The 17,738-nt window shown below is 64.0% G+C and overlaps 1 protein-coding gene across 1 annotated transcript; it reads right to left on the reverse strand.

Annotated features, from left to right (window-relative positions):
- Positions 1 to 377: 377 nt before the first annotated feature.
- LMNA (lamin A/C) lies at positions 378 to 16,575 on the reverse strand. Its single transcript, XM_047705344.1, has 12 exons — positions 15,885 to 16,575; positions 5,905 to 6,061; positions 4,721 to 4,846; positions 4,282 to 4,452; positions 4,060 to 4,185; positions 3,199 to 3,419; positions 2,885 to 3,110; positions 2,486 to 2,593; positions 2,266 to 2,385; positions 1,798 to 1,887; positions 823 to 1,092; positions 378 to 549 (listed from the first exon to the last, which is right to left on the reverse strand). Exons 1-12 carry the CDS (start codon positions 16,238 to 16,240, stop codon positions 523 to 525), a joined length of 1,998 nt encoding a protein of 665 aa, XP_047561300.1. The 5' UTR covers positions 16,241 to 16,575; the 3' UTR covers positions 378 to 522.
- Between the last annotated feature and the right edge of the window lie 1,163 nt (positions 16,576 to 17,738).

Here is a 17,738-nt window from a genome sequence, read left to right on the forward strand (position 1 = left end):
GCTGGGGCAGGGGTGGGGCAGGGGCGGGGCAGGCGCAGAGCCTCAGCCAGGTATAGTGGAAGGATGGGGGTGGCCAGGGGCCTGGCTCAGCCCTCCTCCCTCAGAGGCCAGCAAAGAAGACTCCACACCTGCTCTCAGGCACCATGTTCACGGGGTCCCCAGGGTGCACACAGCAGGCAGAGTGGAGCAGCAGAAATTGGGCTCCGTAAAAGCATCCCTTTCCCTTGGCTTCTGGAAGAAGCCCTCTTTGGTTTTAAGGCAGATAAAGAGTTTCCCGGAGGCAGGGAAAAGCAAGGGGAGATTGACATAGATGATTTTTTTTTTGCTTGTGTTTTCCTTCAGTATAAAACCACTGTAGAAAATAACTTCTCTTAGAAAAAAAAAAAAAAATAGAAGAAGAAAACCAAAGGGGTATTTTTCTTTGGCTTCAAGCCCTGTCCCACGAGGTGCAGGGCGGGGGTGGGCGAGAGGTGGGGCGGAAGTGGGAGGCCTCCACCACCACCCGGCCTGGCAGGTCCCAGATTACATGATGCTGCAGTTCTGGGGGCTCTGAGAGAGAAGGGGGGAGGGAGCGGTGTAAGCAGCAGCCCGTGCCCCGCCCCACGCCCCGCCCCACGCCCCCGGCCCCGCCCTCCAGTCTGGGGCTCAGACGGGAGGGGCAGGGTGCAGGAGCCCACCGGCTGGGACCTTGGGCTGGGGGAGGAGGCTCCCACTCCCCCGGGCTGCGGAAGAGAAGGCCTCCCCCCCACAGGGCCCCCTTGGCCTAACCCTCAAGGACCCGCGGCCCCTGCTGGCAGGTGCACAGGCGAAGCGGGGACTCACCTGGGTGCGGCGGCTGGAGTTGCCCAGGAGGTAGGAGCGGGTGACCAGACTGTCCCCGAAGCTGCCACCCCCACTGCCCCCCACAGTGCGGTAGCTGCGGGTGACCGTTACACTGGAGGCCGAGGAGCCGGACGAGATGGATCCGCCCACCGCGGCGCCCGAGCTGCCTGCGGAAGCCTTGTCGGCGGGCTGCCCGCACGTCCCGCACAGCACGGTGCGCGAGCGCAGGTTGTACTCAGCCGGGTCCCCCGAGCTGCTGCAGTGCGAGCCCTGAGGAGGAAGACAAGGCTCAGGCGGGACGCGGCGAGCCCCAGACTGTGCGCTCGGGCCCAGCCCCCCGCTCTGCGCTCTGGCGCGCATGGCCACCAGGCAGGAAGGCGGGCTCTGGGCTTGGGGGCCCTGGTGGAGGGCCCCTGCTGGGAGGAGGGGGAAGCTGTGGGAGAGCAGAGGGTCAGGAAGACTTGAGGACCGGGAACTGGAGCTGTGACTGGACCCTGTCCCAGCCACGCGAAGCTTACGAGGGAGAGAGTGAGGGAGCTCCTAGGGCAGCAGCCATGCAAAGTAAACGGGGCTGGGAATTGGGAAGAGAATGTTCTTACAGGAACAAGACACGGGGGCGCACATGCAACAGGAAGGGGGAAGAGGAAGGAAAAGTGTGCGACAGGAGTGGGGGGAGAGAGGCAGGGCCAGGCGCCCCGCATCTGTCCTCCCGTCCCCTTCCTGGGAGACATATCCAGACCCTGTCCGCTGCTCCCACGGGAACGCCCTACGGCAGCGGAAGTTCCCGCTCCCGTCCTTCCCAGCTGAGGGCACCCAGACACCTGGGCTCCCTGTTCAAGGTACAGGGAGGAGAGAAGAAAAGCCAGGGCAGCGTGTGAAGTTCCAAAACATTCTTTAATGAGAAGATTTTTGGCAAAGAGAAGCCTGGTGGGAGGCCCCGTTGTGGGCTCGGCCTCAGCGGCGGCTGCCACTCACATGGTGGTGATGGAGGAGGTCCTCTCCATCCTCGTCCTCATCGTCTTCAACCACAGTCACTGAGCGCACCAGCTTGCGCATGGCCACCTCCTGCCAGGGACGGGGCACCAGGCCAGGGGTCAGCGGGTCAGAGCCGGGGAGGGGCACGGGCATCCTCACTCTCGTTGACCCCCTGGAGTCTGCCCTCTGTGGGGCTGGAGCGAAGGGACTTTCCTTCTCCAGAGGGACCTGGCAGGATCCGGGGGAGGGGTGGGGAGCGGCAAAGGAGTGTACTCCTGCCTTTACCATCCCTGCTGTCTACCTTCCCTGCCTCAGGCCACTGGAGGAGGCACCCCAGGTCTGCCCACTGGGCAGAGTCTGGGGCCTGGGTCTGACCGGGAGGGAGCTAGGCCCCCCAGGGCTGGGTGCTGCTGGCTCCAGCTCTGGGGCAGACTGGTCCAGCCGGAGGCCAGCCGGCAACATACTCACTTCCCCAGTGGAGTTGATGAGGGCCGTGCGCAGGCTGTTCCCGCAGCCCCAAGTGTTCTGCGCCTTCCATACCAGGTCGGTAGGGGGGCTATGGGTGGCCCCGGCACCTGCAGCCCAGATCTGGGGAGGCAGGGTTAGAGAAGGGGGCTCAGTCCAGCGTGCCCAGCCTCAGACCAGCCTCTCCCCACCCAAGGTCGCCCCAGGGGACCCTGCCACTCACCGTCACCACCTGCCCAGCCTTCAGGGTGAACTTCGGTGGGAAGCGGTAGGTCAGCAAGGGGTCATCTCCATTCTGGCGCTTGATCTGCCAATTGCCCATGGACTGGTCCTGCCGGGAAGGAAGGGAAGGGGAAGGTGGGGGAGGTGTGCTCGGCCTCCCTGGCCCACCTTGCTCCTGCGCCTGGGCTGGGCCCCCCCAGGGAGAAGAGTGAGGTACCGGGCACGCTGGAGTTGAGCTGCTCACCCACCTCCAGCCAGTGGAGGGACACCTGGCCCTGGTCTGCCTCTGGGAGGGGCAGCCCGTGGTCCCAGGGCCATCTGTCCCTGCTGCGGCTCCTCCCTCCCCAAGCCAGCCAGCCCAGCCCAGCCCAGCCCAGCCCAGCCCAGCCTGCAGGCCGACCTCGCTGGACTTGTTACGCAGCCGCACGAACTTGCCGTCCTCGTCCACCTCCTCCACGGCCACGCGGCCGCTGGTGCGGGCGTGCTGGGAGAAGCTGCTGCTGCGGCTCTCGGACGACTCCAGCTTGCGCTTCTTGGTGACGCTGCCGGTCCCCTGCGTCTGGGAGGAGTGGGAGGAGGCGCGGCCTCGGCTGCGCTGTGAGGTGGGGCTGGGGGACAGACGCAGCCTAGCAAGGGGACACAGAGGGGCCTTGTCACGCCGACAGTGGGCCGCACCCCCCCCCCATGGCCCGCCCTGGGCTCCTCCTGACCCACCTCTCCTCCTCGCCCTCTAGGAGCTTGCGGTAGGCATGGATCTCCATGTCCAGGGCCAGCTTGATGTCCAGCAGCTCCTGGTACTCGTCCAGCTGCTGCTGCATCCTCGCCCGCATCTCCGCCATCTCCCGCTCCTTCTCGGCCAGCAGCCGCCGGCTGGTGTCACGCTCACGGGCCAGCGCATCCTCCAGGTCCCGCAGCTTCGCCTCCTTGGCCGCCAGCTGGGGGAGCAAGCCAGGGTCAGGGGAGCTCCCAGGGTCTGGGAGGGAGGACAAGCAGTGCCCAACCCCCCCGGACCCTACCCCGGCTTTCCGGCCCCCCACCAGGGCCTGCTGGGGGCTCTCACGTGGCCTGGCTGGCTGCCCCAAAACCTTCCCTGTATCGAACTGAAATCTCTCGTTCTGGGGCTGCAACCTGCTTCCTCCGGCCATAAGTGCACAGCTGGCTGCAGCACTGAGCCTCACAGAGGGTAAGAGGCGCCTCCATTTTCAAAAGGGAAAACCAAGGGGCACCTGGGTGGCTCAGTTGGTTGAGCGGCCGCCTTCAGCTCAGGTCATGATCCAGGAGTCCCGGGATTGAGTCCCGCATCGGGCTCCCTGCTCGGCGGGGAGTCTGCATCTCCCTCTCACCCTCCCCCTTCTCATGCTCTCTCTCTCTCTCTCTCTCTCTCAAATAAATAAATAAAATCTTTAAAAAAAAAAAAAAAAGGAAAACCAAGACTCTGTGGAGCGCAGGTCACACAGGCCAGACCAGGTCACGGACTCTGGATCCCAGGCTCCCCAGTCAGGCTGGGGCCCCAGGGCACACTGTGCCCCCCCACCGCGCCCCAGGACGCTGTCCCCGGGAGGGCAGCGGGGGCACCTGCTTCTGCAGCTGGCTCAGCTGGGCCGACAGGCTGTCGATGCGGATGCGGGACTGCTGCAGCTCCTCGTGCGCGGCGCCCACCAGGTTGCTGTTCCTCTCAGCCGACTGCCTGGCGTTGTCCAGCTTCAGGGGAGAACACAGGGTCAGGGCGCCGTCCGGGCCGGGCTGAGGCTGAGGGAGCCGGGCCGGGGGTGGGGTGGGGCTGGCCAGGGGCAGCACCTTGGCGGAGTAGGTCTTCTCCAGCTCCTTCTTGTACTGCTCCACCTGGTCCTCGTGCTGGGCCCGAAGCTCCTGCAGCGCGTCCGCCAGCCGGCTCTCGAACTCCCGCTGCTTCCCGTTGTCGATCTCCACCAGCCGCGTCTCGTGACGGCGCTTGGTCTCACGCAGCTCCTGGGGGCGACCCGAGATCGGAACCGGTCCTTGGAGGCTAAGGCCGGGGTGGCCAAGCCCCCTGCCCGATCCTATGCCTGAGCGGAGGCACGGTCACCCTCCTTTCACTTGGGGTCTGAGTGCTGGACGCCCCCCCCCCCCACGAGCATAAGGCAGGCAGGCAGGCAAGGCCGGTGCCCAGCACCCAGCGCAGCCCCAGCGCCCAACACAGCCCCAGCGCCCAGCACAGCCCCAGCGTTGCGGCGGCGCCCCATGGAGCCCGCCCCACCTCGCTATAGATGTTCTTCTGGAAGTCCAGCTCCTCCTTCAGGGTCTGCAGCCTGTTTTCAGCGTCCACACGCCGCAGCATCTCGTCCTGCAGCTGCTTCTTGGCCTCGCCCAGCGCCGCCTCGAGCTAGGAGAAAGGGGGCAGAGGTCAGGGAGAGGGGCCATGGAACATCAGAGCCGCAAGGAAGCTGAGTGTCTGTCCGGCACACCCCTTCACATGTGCAAAGACAGGTCCAGGGGACGGAGAGCCTCAGCTGTCACCAAGGTCACAGTGTCCCGTCACCCACAGAAACCGCTCTGGACAGGTACTCACATCCCTCTTGGGCACAGCTCAGGAAGTGCTCTAAAGGGGGGGGGTGTCCAAAGTACAGAGGAGCATGGGGCAAGAAACCAAAGTGTGCCTGGGGCGTGGGGGGCACTGCCATGACCCCAGGGTGGGGAAGAGAGCATGTGCAAAGGCCTGGGGGTGTGAAGGCACCCTGAGTGGTGCAGGGAGGGGCTGGAGGTGGGAGGCCCGGAGGGCAATGGCCCAGCCCAGGCTTTGCAGTCAGCCTGCTGGACTCTCCCGTCTGTTCGGCATACTGCAGTGGCAGGGCCTGGGAGGGGACAGGGCCCACGATGGGAGCTGGACAACTGGTGCTGGTTGTGCCTGTGCTCTGAACAGAGGAGGCTGAGCCAGCCAGCTTCTTGGATTCCGTCCCTAGCCTGGGATAGGAGATGGGAGGACAGCACGGATGGTGGGGGGTTTTGAAAGTCAGTACAACCATACCCGTGCCTGCATCCCGTCTGTGATGAACCCCCCACTACCAGCCCAGGCTCTGATGTCCAGAGGGACCATGGCTCTCTGACAGCACAGCCAAACCAGGAGGGATGGGGGCCAGGCACAATTCCTTACAAAGTTACAATGGATGCGGCTGTGGGCTCTTTCATTTATGAACAGAAGTTCTACGGACGATGTGGGGCTCCACCTTGCGACCCCGAGATCTAAACTCGCACGCTCTAGCCCTTGAGCTGGCTGGGCACCCGGCAATGGGCTATCTGGCATCCCTGCTGCAGGATACCCGCGAGCAGAGGCGGCTGCAATACAGCGGGGAAGGGGGTCCGGGGGCCGGCAGGGGGAGTAGAGTGGCCTGCTCTTGGCCATGGGGGAGGCAGGGTCATAGCAGCCCCGGAGGCTGACCTCACCTTGGCCACCTGGCCCCGCAGGTCATGGAGCTCTCCCTCAAGCGTGCGCTTCTCGCTGAGTGCGGTGCTCAGGGCGGCCTCCTTGGAGTTAAGCAGAGCCTCCAGGTCCTTAAGCCGGGCCTGGGCGGCCATCAGGTCGCCCTCCTTCTTGGTGTTGCTAAGGAAGCAAGGGAAGAGTGGGCTTAGGAGGAGGAGTCCATGCCCCAGGGAGAACCTGGCCTCAGCGGGGAGCCAGAAGTCACCTCCCAGAGGCCTGCCCAGCCGGCCCGCCTGTCCCAGGAAGTGCCAGGAGAGGGCATCCTTGCTCTTGGCATAGGCCTGCCCCTGGGGCTGGACTCCCACTTCCCCCAAGGTCCCCCAAACCCCCTTCCTGCTTCTCCACCCTTCCCATGACTCAGTGCTCAGGAACGTGCCTGGGGCCAAGGGCAAAAGCAATTCCAGGAGATGAATGCCTTTCCCTCGCTCTCCTCCCATTCCTTCCCAAAGAGACAGGGCCACCTTTGTCTCCTGCCCCTTCCCACACAAGGCCTTAACCTTCTCCCTGACTCCACCCACTCTCCACCGGGCCAGGCCTCCCTCCCTGCAGGGGCCCAGACAGCCAGGCTCCCAGCCCTGGGGTCCATGCTTCCCTACTGCACCTTGGGCCCCAAAGGGATGGGTCACCTCTCCTGGCCCCTTTTACACACCAGGGACAGACAGTCTGGTTAAAACTCAGGCAGGAGGACAGCAAAGCGTGGTAGTGACCCTTCCCCTTCTATACCCAGTCTGGGTCCCCAATCCGGGCCAAGCCGCCCACCCTCCAGGCCTTATCAGAGCAAGAGCGAATGCTAAGCCTGGTCCTTGGGCCGCAACCCTCAGCATCTGGCTCCAGATGTGGCCCCTGGGTCTCCAGGCTTGAACCTCCCTACCCCTCCAGCTGGGCGAAGCTTTAGCCAAGTAACCAGATAAACGGGGCTCATGCTGTCACCTCCCTCTCCTTCTGGGTCCCCAGTTATGTTTGCTAGATAGTGAATCAGAGACACAGAGGGGTCCAAACCTCTGCAAAACCCAAGAACTTCCCAATATGTGGTGAGAGAGAGCAGCAGCCCCGGGGCTGGAGGGAAGGATCCCAGGGCGTGGGGCCAGCTGCCCTCATGGAACTCCTGTCCTGAGCCCAAGCCAGAGGACTGGAGGGAAAGGGAAAACCAAATGTGGGCGGGGGTGGGGGATTTCTGTCCTGGAAGGAAGAGTGGCCCTTCAACATTTTTCTCCTCCACAAAAGCCATTCGCTCCAAGAGACCCAGCCTTTCCCTGCAAGACCGAGGGAGCCTTGAGGAAACAGTGCAGGGCGCAGCCCAGACGGGGACGAACTCCTGCCACCGCCCAGGACTTTCCAAACGGAGTCACTGGTCTCTAGCAGGGCCCTACCAGGAGGGGGACACAGTGACACCCAGCTGGGGCTGGGGGACGCAAAGACCTAGAGAGGGCACCCCTGCAGGCGCACTGGGCCCAGTGGCCGGCCACACCCCAGAACAAGTCCTTTGACAGGGCAGCGTCCGTCTCCCGCGCAGAGAGGCCCGTCCAGGCCTGGAGGATGTCTCCCCTCCTCCGACTCAGCCAGAAAAGCTAAAAATAAAGTCAAAACCCAGCTCAGGTTTTGGCTGCCATCCGGCCCAGCCCCTGGCTGGGAACACAGCCCCAACTTTCCATGACTTCAGAACTTCTCCGAAGCTGAGCCAGCGGCAGGGGGAGGAACCAAGAAGAAACCGCCGGTAAAGTGAAGCCGTGTGGCCCCAGACGGCAGCTCCTGGGCCCACTCCAGAGCCCCACAGAGGCCTCTACACCCGCGGCCGGCGGTGCTGCAGCCGCTCTGGGCCGAGAGGACTGGGAGGGGCTCGCGGAGGGCCAGCGCAGGCCCCTGCTCTCAGATGAGGACACTAGGCGCAGAGGACCCAAGTGAAGGGCCTGCAGGCAGCGGTGGCCCAGGACCGGTCACACTCAATCCCGCTGCGGGGGACCCCTGTCTTGGCTCCCAAGGCCTTCTGCGGGGATCCCACCTGCCCGCCATGGCGCAGGGCCCAGGCTGAGGGCAGAGGGGCCGGCGCTGCCCTCTGCCAGTGCACAGTCTGTGGGGCTCCCGGTGCCCACGGCTCCCCGCGACGGCAGTGTGGGTAACAACGCTCATCAGAGGAAGGCAACGGCAGCAGGCAGGCCTGGGCACCCGTCAGGCAGTGGCCACTGCTCTAAGGGTCCGTGCTTGCTCCCTTGGTCTGCACAGCGGCCCACCAGCCGGCGCCCTCCCCGTGTCACTGGGGACACTGAGGCATGGAGGGTCACGTCCATGGGGCAGTGGCAGACCTGCAGCAGAGCAGCCCCTAGGACAGCCTCGAAGCAGCAAGGAGGTGATGAGCCTTTCTTTCCTGTCCTGGTGACCGCAGCCGGGAACCACTGACAAAGAGGGAGGGGAGGGGGGCCCTGGCGGTTTCCTCATGCAGGACGGAGAGCCCCCATGTGTGGGACACTCTCACCCACAGCCCATGACTCAGCCCCCAGGCGCTGTGGCCGGGGAGCCACATGCACACTCCAGGAGAAGGCTGAGATGGTGCAAAGCCAGGCCCCTCGCCTGCCTAGACCCAGCAGGGACCCCTGAGCAGACCCTGGCCAGGTGGTCAGCCCCTCAGGTGCCAGGGCCACCGGAGCTGGTGGGGAGCAGTGGGTGGGGCAGCCCAGGCGCTGGGAAGGGCGGGAACAGGGCTGCAGGTGACTCATCCTGGGGGGCAATGCCTGGCAGGGGTCGGGAAATCCTCTAGCACTCACAGGGGAGACCCTGACTTTGCCCACGTCCTGCCCCAGCCCTCGCGTCCAGGTCCTTCGAGCACGGGAGTGGCTGCGTCCCAGTGGGCTTGTGAGGCCAGCAGGGCCGGGCGTCCTGCTTCCGCCTAGTCCCACAGCTGGCAGATCCCTCGTCTAGCGAGAGACATTGGGCTGGGGAGGGCAGCATGCGGAGAGCTGGGGAGAGCTGGGGCCCCAGGCCAGGGGTCTGCAGGGGCGTGGGGTCTGCAGGGCAGAGGCCTCAGGGTAGGGAAGCTGGGGGGGGGGCCCAGGCCAGGTGCTGGCCCGCCCACTGAGTCACCCTCCTCAGCCGGCTCCGATGCCAGATATGGAAGCCAGGCCACCCAGGCCTGTTTGGGACCTGTTGCTAGGGACAACGCACTAGGCTGGGAGGGGGAGGCCCTCATTTCCTCCCCCCCCCACCGGGGCCTGAAGACGCAAGGGGCACAGAGATCTCAGGCCACCCTCAAACTAAGGATGGGGAGGGGAAGATGGCCACGGGGTCCCTGAGGAGCTGCCTAGCCCTGCAGGGGCTCCCTCCCCGGTCCCCTTGGGCCCCTCAGCTCACCGGCACACGGAGTTCCCCATGGCTGGGCAACCCGGGACAGGAGGGAGGGGAGGGGAGGGTCTCTGAGCCCCCGCCGTGAAGGGCGCCCCCTGTGGCAGGGCAGGGCAGGGCGGGTGTGTGGGCCACAGGCAGCTCTTCCCTATCCTCCAGGGACTCCAGACCAGGGCTCAAGCCCACTTCCTGCCAGTGAGGGTGTCTCCCCTGGCCACCGCCCGCCTTTGTTCCGGCAGCTCCCCCCTTGCCATCTGTCCTTCCTTCCCTCTGTCCCTCCAAGCCCACCCCGCTGGCTGCATGGCCTCAGCCCTGCCCTGGCGCTCTGGTCTACCCCCCCACCCCCGCCACGGGCTCTGCTGCTGCTTTTACCCCAGCTGACGGACACTCTGTCCACTTACATCCGGGGCTTTTCCCGTCTGTGCCTGGAACACCTGCAGGCTGGGCCTCCTCCTGGGCTAACCGCTGCGTGGTGGCAACTGGGGAAACCAAGCCCTGGACCAGGGAAGGTTTGGCCATGGGGTCACCTGAGGACGCTCACAGCAGACGGGGACAGAGCCCCAAAATGCCAGTGGGGCACCCCGAGGAGCCCTGGGGGGTGCGCAGAGGGTGGCACTCAGGCCCCCGGGAAGCAAGCCTGGGACACGTGCTCCCCCGGCCTCCCCAGGAGAGTCATGGCACCCAAACAGTGTGCGAAGCCACGGGCTTGGACGGTCCCCCCCACTAGGCTGCGCGGCTGGGCTGTGGGTCGGCTGCTGCTTTCTAGTAAGGGCAGGTTGTGGGGAGACATGTGGGCCTCCAGGTACCAGGTACCAGTCCTCGTAGGCAGAGAGACCTTCAGGAGCAGAACTGTGGGGGACGGGTGTTTCCGGCCCTGCCAGGCCCCGGAGCCTTCTGAGCACCTCGCAGCCAGAGAGCACAGGTGGGCCACTCGGGGTGGACCCCACCCGGACCTCCCCACACAGGTGTGGGCACATCTCTGCCTCCTGGGGCCTCTCCTGGTTGTGACACCACCGCTTCTGCCTGGTTTGAGGCCCTCAGATCCCTGTCCAGAGCGGCGGGGCTCCAACTGTCCCCCACCCTAGACAAAACCAGGTGGTGACTCCAGGCAGGGGGCGGGGGGAGGGACTGGCGCTGACAGGAGGTCTGGGAGGCCTGTGGACATGTTCAGACGCAACTCCAGCAGAGGCGCTGGGCCTGGCGGGGGGCCAGGCCTGAGTCACAGCTGCTGGGTGTATCAACGTGGCATTGTACCGAGGCAGGAGGAGCCCACAGCCAGAGGCTGGGCCCCGGGGTCCTGCACGATAGGCAGCTGGCTTCCTGACCAACGGCTCTCTCAAGGTCTCTGCCAACTCCCCTTTCCTTCTTCTTGGCCTATCTCTCTAGAAGTCCCTCCTGCCTTGTCATGGCAATGCACGGCTGAGGCCTGGGGCTAGACCAAAAGCAGGGGCGTGGGGAATGTCCAGGGGGGAGGGGGAGGCCACCAGCCAAAGGGAGGGGCATTTAGGGGCTCCCCCACAAGAAGCTGACTCAGAAGTCCCTTCTTCAGGATGCATGAACCCTCCCCCTGGTGGCTTCTGCTTATTAACCCCATGACAGCAAGAGGGGGATGGGAGCCACACCCCAAGATCAGGAAAGGAAGTGGGAGGACCTAGGAGTTCTGGTCCCACTGCATTCCAGCTCCAGGTACCAGCTTAGAACCCCAGGAGAAGGGGGGCCCTGGAAATCCCCATCCCTGCCACCCCCCAGAAACCAGGCCCCTTGTTAGGAGGGTCTCTAGCTCCTCTGATCCAGCCCTAAAGGGACACCTGTGTTCTGTCCCCTCCCTTTGTCCCCCATGCTAGTCCCACCCTCCTCCCTCTTGCTGCCACTGGGCAAGATCATCCACGGTACCCCTCAAAAAAAGGCTACCTCCAGCCCTTCCTTCTCTGACTGAGCAAGTTCAGGGTCTCCTGTCCACCCTCATGCTGCCCTCTACCGTGACTCAGCTCCTACGTTGGGCCTGGGATCCCAGCCAGAATTAATCCCGGCTTCCTCTCCCGCAAACTAACAGGGAGCACCCCCGCCCTGCCCCCCTTCCCAAACTCTGTCCTCCTCCAAGTCCTCCTCACAGCCCGACCTCAGGTTGGGGGAACCGGAGTGGGTGCGGGAAGGGAAGTGGGTGGGCAGCCCAAGGTCAGCTGCACGTCCGCTGGGTAACAGCGTGGCTCCTCCCGGGGAGTCCCTGCCAGCCCAGCACGGGCCCGTGGCCCTCAGCCCGTCCTGTATAACATGGCCCTTCCCATCGTCCTGGAAGCAGACGCGTGACCACGAAGTGTCCCTTCTTACCAGCAATAAAAACAAAGCCTAAACCGAGAGTGTAATGTCACCACCGTGAACTGTTCGCACAAACTCTGACAACAGAGAAGCGTGTCTGCGCTCTGCCTTCTGCAGCTTGTGGGAAGCATTTCTATTGAGAACACCATTGGCTGTTAATTATGTTCACATTAAGTATGTTTGATTTTAACATTTATAGCTTATAACATTTATGGCTTGGTGTTTTGGAGGACTGTGTTCTCACGTTGTGGGTCCCTGTGCTACTTTGGAACCTGAGGGATCTCTGGACACCTCCTGCTCTCACCCCTTTATTCCACAGCTGGGGAAATCCAGAGAGGGAAGGTGACTGGCTCAAGGTCACACAGCAATGTGGCAGCAGGACCAAGCCTAGGGTAAAAGGCATTGAGGCCCAGGGCTGTTCCTGCTGCCTCGTGCCAGCTGTCATTTTGCTGGTGGCCACCTTGTTAAGGGATAGGAGCCTCTCCAACCGCTCTCCGGATGAGAACATCAGAGCTTGGCCCGAGTCTCTTCCAGGACCCTGGGGCTCCAGGAGGAGGGATTGGGGGGGGCACTGCCCTAGTGCTAGGCCTCTGAGCCAGACAGGGTAAGGGGCCTCGAGAGGAGGGCTGGGGGAGGGGGCAGAGGCCCAGCTGGGAGTTGAAGGCACTGCCGACCAGTTGTTCTCCCAGCTGTCCCTGGCTTTAGCCCTGATATTGAACTACTGAATCCCGGGGGAGTGAGGGTGGGGAGTACTTCGGGGTACGAGGGGCACTGCCCACACAAGGGCAAGTCTCAGAATGGAGACTGGGGGAAGGACCAGCCAGGCCTGTGATCACAGGAAGGCACTCAGGAAGCCTGGTGGGAGCTGCTGTCTCTTTTGTCTCTCTTGGGTTCCTCACGCAGTGATCAGTCCATGAACTTAGCTGCCCCTTCACTGCCTCAAAGCAGAATGTAGACTTCAGGGACAGGGGCAGGGGGCCAGCGAGAGAGAACACCGGGGCTCCCTCAGGTGAGGACAGGGGCCCAGGTTTCCTCAAAGGCCTCCATCCCTGTTCCCTCCTATCTCTGCCAGAGGGTACGGCATCCTTCATCCAAGTAGACACTTCCTGGGCCAAGTCCCAAGACAGGAATCCCCAGCCTTCCAGAGCTCTGTCTTAGGGTCCCCGGCCTGGCAGGGTCTTGGGTCTCTCCAGGTACAGGGCAGAGCAAAGGCTGGGTACCAGCAGACCCTGGCAGGACAGGACAGCATGCCGGGGTCGCTGGCCCTGCTGATCTCAGAGTGCCACCTGCGGATGGCCAGAGTGAGCCTCGGCAACCCCACCACACCCCGCCCTCCAGACCCTGCCCTGTCCTCTAAGCCAGAGAAGTTGGCTCCCTGGTGCAGGCCCTGAACTGGAACTCCGGAGGCCTGGGCTCAAGTCCTGACCCAACCATCCCCTCGCTGTGTGACCAGACAAGCCTCTGCCCCTCTCTGCCCCACTGAGCGCTGGGACCATTCGGGGCCTCTGCTTCCCTGCCCAGCCTCTTGGGGCCGCACTGAAGCAGACAATACAGGAAGTTGTCAAACACCCAGCCTTGTCCTGGGGAAAGAGGAGCTTCTGCTTTGTGGGCCCAGGATCTCCCCACTTCTGACTTGGCCTTCCTCCACTTCCACGTGGGAAGGCGCAGACCTCAGCCCCGTGCTGCGGCCTGCAGCCCCGGACCTGGACTCCGCTCTGCACCCACCTGTGGCACCTCGGCCCCGGCTGGGGTCCTGGCCCCAGACCTCCAGCAGGGGTCCCACGGAAAGCTCCCAGGATGCCTTGGGAAGTGCGGGGAGAGGCGGGCATTCGCGCCCCCCTCCCTTTAAGACATCTGCTGTCTCCACCCTGTGTCCTGCTGTCTCTTCTAAAGCCACCAGGGTGGAAGGGAGGGGGACAGCATCTGAGTCAGCCACCCAGCTGTCCTGCTGGGTTGGGGCCCAGCTCTCAGCCTGGACCCCAGGAGGGCTTTCCCTGGTGTTTTCAGCTCCCCATACTCCCATGCTTAGTTGTCCGAACACGTTAGACTCCAGAATAGACAGAATGTGGGGGGGGCGTCGGGGTGGGGGCACGGGGTGCTTGCTTCTGCTTGGAGCCTACTACCCAGCCCAACCAGTGGGCGCCCCAAAGCCTGGGTGTGGTCAAGGTACCAGGCTGGGCCAGGGATTGCTGCGGGATCTTACAGAGAGCTCCCCGCCCGGACCAGACGCCTGGCCCTGACCTCTGCGCTCTCATTAAACATTAAACCAGACAACACCTTCTCCCTAGGCTTTCGTGGGAGGAGTCACGGCAATGCCTTTCTTTCTCTCCCCAATTCTTCATTCTACTCTTCTCCTACTTTGCCCTGGACACAGCAGACACAAAGACAAGCAACGAATCCAGTCTTCTCCACTGGGGACAGAGATGGGGTCAGACACCCCGAGTCGAGGCTTCGTCTCCACCTGCCTCCCAGCAGCCTGAGATCCAGGTGTGTCAACCCACCCCTCGCTTCCGGAAGCCCAGACTCCCCAGCCAGGATCAGAGGGGGAGAAGAGAGGCAGAGGGCTAAATATAACCCGGGCACACACCGCCCCCACCCTGCCCCACGTGCGTGCACACCCGCCTGGCGTCCCAGACCTGGACAGCTGCACCTCGAGGCTGGGGAGACAGCCTGGCGTGGCTGGGTTAGCGAGGGATGGCTGACTACTCATCCTGTCTCCCGATCAGTGTCACCCCACAAAACACCCGCTGAGAATGCCCTTCGCGGGAAGGGGCAGCAGCAGACTAATCTAACACACTGATGCTCTGGGCAACCCCCCCAAGCCCCCCCCGTCTGTCCGGCTAGCTCAGTTGTTCCTGCCACCACTGCAAAAAGACAGGAGTGGCCTCTGTCAACAATGCCCCCCCACCCCCGCTATGAGTGGCCCTGTCTGCGGGCAGTTCCCACCCAGTCTTCAGGAGGGGATAGACCCGCCACGCCCATGGGGCCAGGGGCCTGGCAGAGGAGAGGCCAAGAGAAGGGCGAGATCTGGATCTCCGGATCCAGAGAGGCTCGGAGGAGAGCCAGAGTTTGAAGACGACTGAAAGGCAGGGAAAGAAGGTAAGTCAAGCTGTGGCGGCCCACCGCCCACCCCAAGGATCTCAAGCACCGTCAGTGTTCCTTGGCTTGGAGAAAAGGAGAACGGAGAGGAGGAAAGTAAATACTTGGGGCCTAGGGAAAGGGGGCCTAAACTTCCAGGCTCCAAAGGCCTTTTGAGAAAAGAGGGTGGAGTCAAGTAGGGTGGGGTAGGGTGCAGCAGGGATGGGTGAGGTAGGAGGGGCTTGAAGCGGCCAACGGCTGGATTTCAAAAATGTCCCCTTATTCCAGCAGCTTCATAAGGCAAAGATCAAAACAGAGTCAGTAGCTGAGTGGACCGGGCACAGCAAAGACTGCTCGGTGGGGCCGGGAAATGAGAGTGGCTCACCCCAAGCAGGGAGAGGCAGGGAGGAGCAGGGCCCCCCCAGCGTCAGACACCAGGCAGAAGGCCAAGGCTGGTGCACCAGACCTGGGCACACACAACACAACTTCCTGAGCCGGGAGCGAGCCGGAGCCTCTGCCCTCGGTCTCCCTCCCTCTCCTGCATTCCTGGGCCAAGCAGGCCAAGGGCTGTGGGAGCTGCGGGGGAGCGGTGCTCCTGGGGCCTGCTGGAGGGCCTGTCAGAGCCCAGAGAAGGTCCCAGACAGGCGAGCGGAGAGGGCGGAAAGCTTCCCAACTCTTCCAACCCCGGAAAGAATTGTGCCATGGGGGTCACCTCCATGCTCCTGCCCGGCTAACCTCTCTCCAGCCCCACTGGGCGGCTGCCAGCAGGGGTGCTCCGTCTTGATGGGCACCAGGTGTCCAGACACAAGCTGGGCACAGCTGGCACAGTGCCAAGCCAGCCAAGAAAGTTCTAACAGGACCCTTTCACCCACTCCAGTGTGTCCTGAGAGCCCAGATTTCTTAGAACAGGCAGCGCCCCTGGCTCCTGCCTGCAACCCCAGCCCGGACAGAGTTGTGGGCCTGCCGTCAGCCCCCACTTGGCCCGATGTCTCCACCATTCCCTAGACACCTCGCCCTCTGCCAGAGACCCCTCCCTTCTCTGTCCCGTCTTGACAATTTCCCTTGGCACTGCCAGTCACCCGCCGGGGCAGTTCCGGGGAGGGAGGGGACTATAAGGCCAAGTTTATCGGCCGGCCGCCGGCTGGAGTCCGACCGGGGCAACGGCCCGCCCACCCTCTCCGCTCCCGCCCGCGCGCCGCCACCTGCGCTCACTCACCGCGCTTTGAGCTCCTTGAACTCCTCGCGCACTTTGCTCAGCTCCAGCTGCAGGCGCGCGCGCTCCTTGGCCACCGAGTCGAGGGTCTTGCGGGCATCCCCGAGCTCGGCCTCGTAGGCGGCCTTGATACCGGACACCTCGCGGCTGACCACCTCCTCGGACTCGGTGATGCGAAGGCGCAGGCCGGCGTTCTCCGTCTCCAGCGAGCGCACCCGGTCGATGTAGACCGCCAGGCGGTCGTTGAGCTCCTGCAGGTCCTCCTTCTCCTGCAGCCGGGTGATGCGGGTGGGCGACAGCGGGGTGGAGCTGGCCTGCGCCCCGCTGCGGGTGGCGCGCCGCTGGGACGGGGTCTCCATGGCCGGCAGGGTGGCAGCGCTGCCCACAGGCAGAGGTCCCGGGAAGGGCGCGGGGCTCGGGCCGAAGGGCAGAGACCGCTCGGGGTCGGAGCGCGCGGGCCGGCGGGCTCTCGGCGGGCTCCTGGCAGGCGTGGGGTCTGGGCCGGGCGCTGTCGGACCTCGGGACCTGGGCGCGCGGCTGTGGCTGCGGCGCTCCCGCGGACACTCTGAGTCACCGACGCCGGGCACGGGCTCTAATAGGTCTAGGGAGTGGGAGGAGGGGCCGCCGCTCTTAAAGGGGCCGCGGCACAGCCGCAGCAGGAGCCGAGGGGGCGGCGCGGAGGGGCGAGGACCTCGGGGCGCGGCGGAGTGGGCTCCACCCCGGCCCGCGCACCCGCTCGGCCCCGCGCTTCCCGCGTCTTGGGTCCGCCTGCTCCCAGGGCTCCCTCCCAGCCGCAAGCTTGCCCCCACCGGCTCGGGCCTTCCCGGGTAGAAAGCCCAGCCAAAGGCTGGGAGTGGGTGGGCAAAGGGCAGGAGGAAAAGAGAAAGCGGGTGGAAGGCGCGGGAGGGCGTCAGGCAGGCCGATCCAGGGAAGGTGGGGGAGGGCTGAGCCTGGTGCCCATAGGGGTGACTCACTCTTCTTCCACCGCTGGCTCCCTCTCTCCTCCCCATAGTAATAGTGAGTCACCCCTACCCCCCTTCACATGTGGGCAGCCCATTCAAAGCAGCATCTCAGTGTGCCAGGGTGGGGTGGGGAGGGAATGCCGAGCTCCCTGGGGAGCTGGGCTGCAGGGAAGTTCTGGATCCTGAGTTCCTTTAACCCTGAATTTTGGGGGCAGCAGCCAGAAGTTTGGGGTCCCCCTTTTCCTATCTTCTGCCCCATCTTCGCCCTTCAAAGCCAAGCATTGGGTCCTTGACCCCAGCACCAAGCTGCAGGCCCCGCAGAAAACCAGGAGTAGGACCCAGGCATTTGCACCCATCCCTTGCCCCCTTCTTCAGACCCAAGTGACTGGAAAAAGAGGCTGCGGAGGTCCCTCCCCCGTTCAGTCCTTTCTGCTCCTTCTATCCCACCCTGCCAACTGCAAGACTGTACTTATTTTAATGGATAATTTAAAACAGATACCAGAGCTGTGCATGTACTCATCACGTTGCCGGGACACCGGGTCCCAGATTCCTGTGGTTCCCAGAGGGGCCTGGAAGGGGGAGCAGGGCAGGGGCTGGACAGCCAGTGGTGGGTCTCTGTCCTGGTTTCAGCCAGAGAGGCAGTGTTGGGGGGCTGGGACAGCAGAGACCCCACAGCCCTCCAGCTGCACTTATCACTACATACCTCCCTGGCCAGGTCGGCTTTGCCACTGATCACCCAGGGGACGTCCCCAGATGTCCCCACCCCAGGCCTCACCAAGGACTCCTCTGATCAGCCTTGTCCTCCACTCCCAATCCTAGCCCTGGCCCCACCCACCACCTCTCCCTCTCTAACCCATCATTCATCCTCTGCTCACAGGGCCTCAGAATGATGGGA

Source organism: Lutra lutra, chromosome 15 (assembly GCF_902655055.1).
Source record: "Lutra lutra chromosome 15, mLutLut1.2, whole genome shotgun sequence".
Lineage (NCBI taxonomy): Eukaryota > Metazoa > Chordata > Mammalia > Carnivora > Mustelidae > Lutra > Lutra lutra.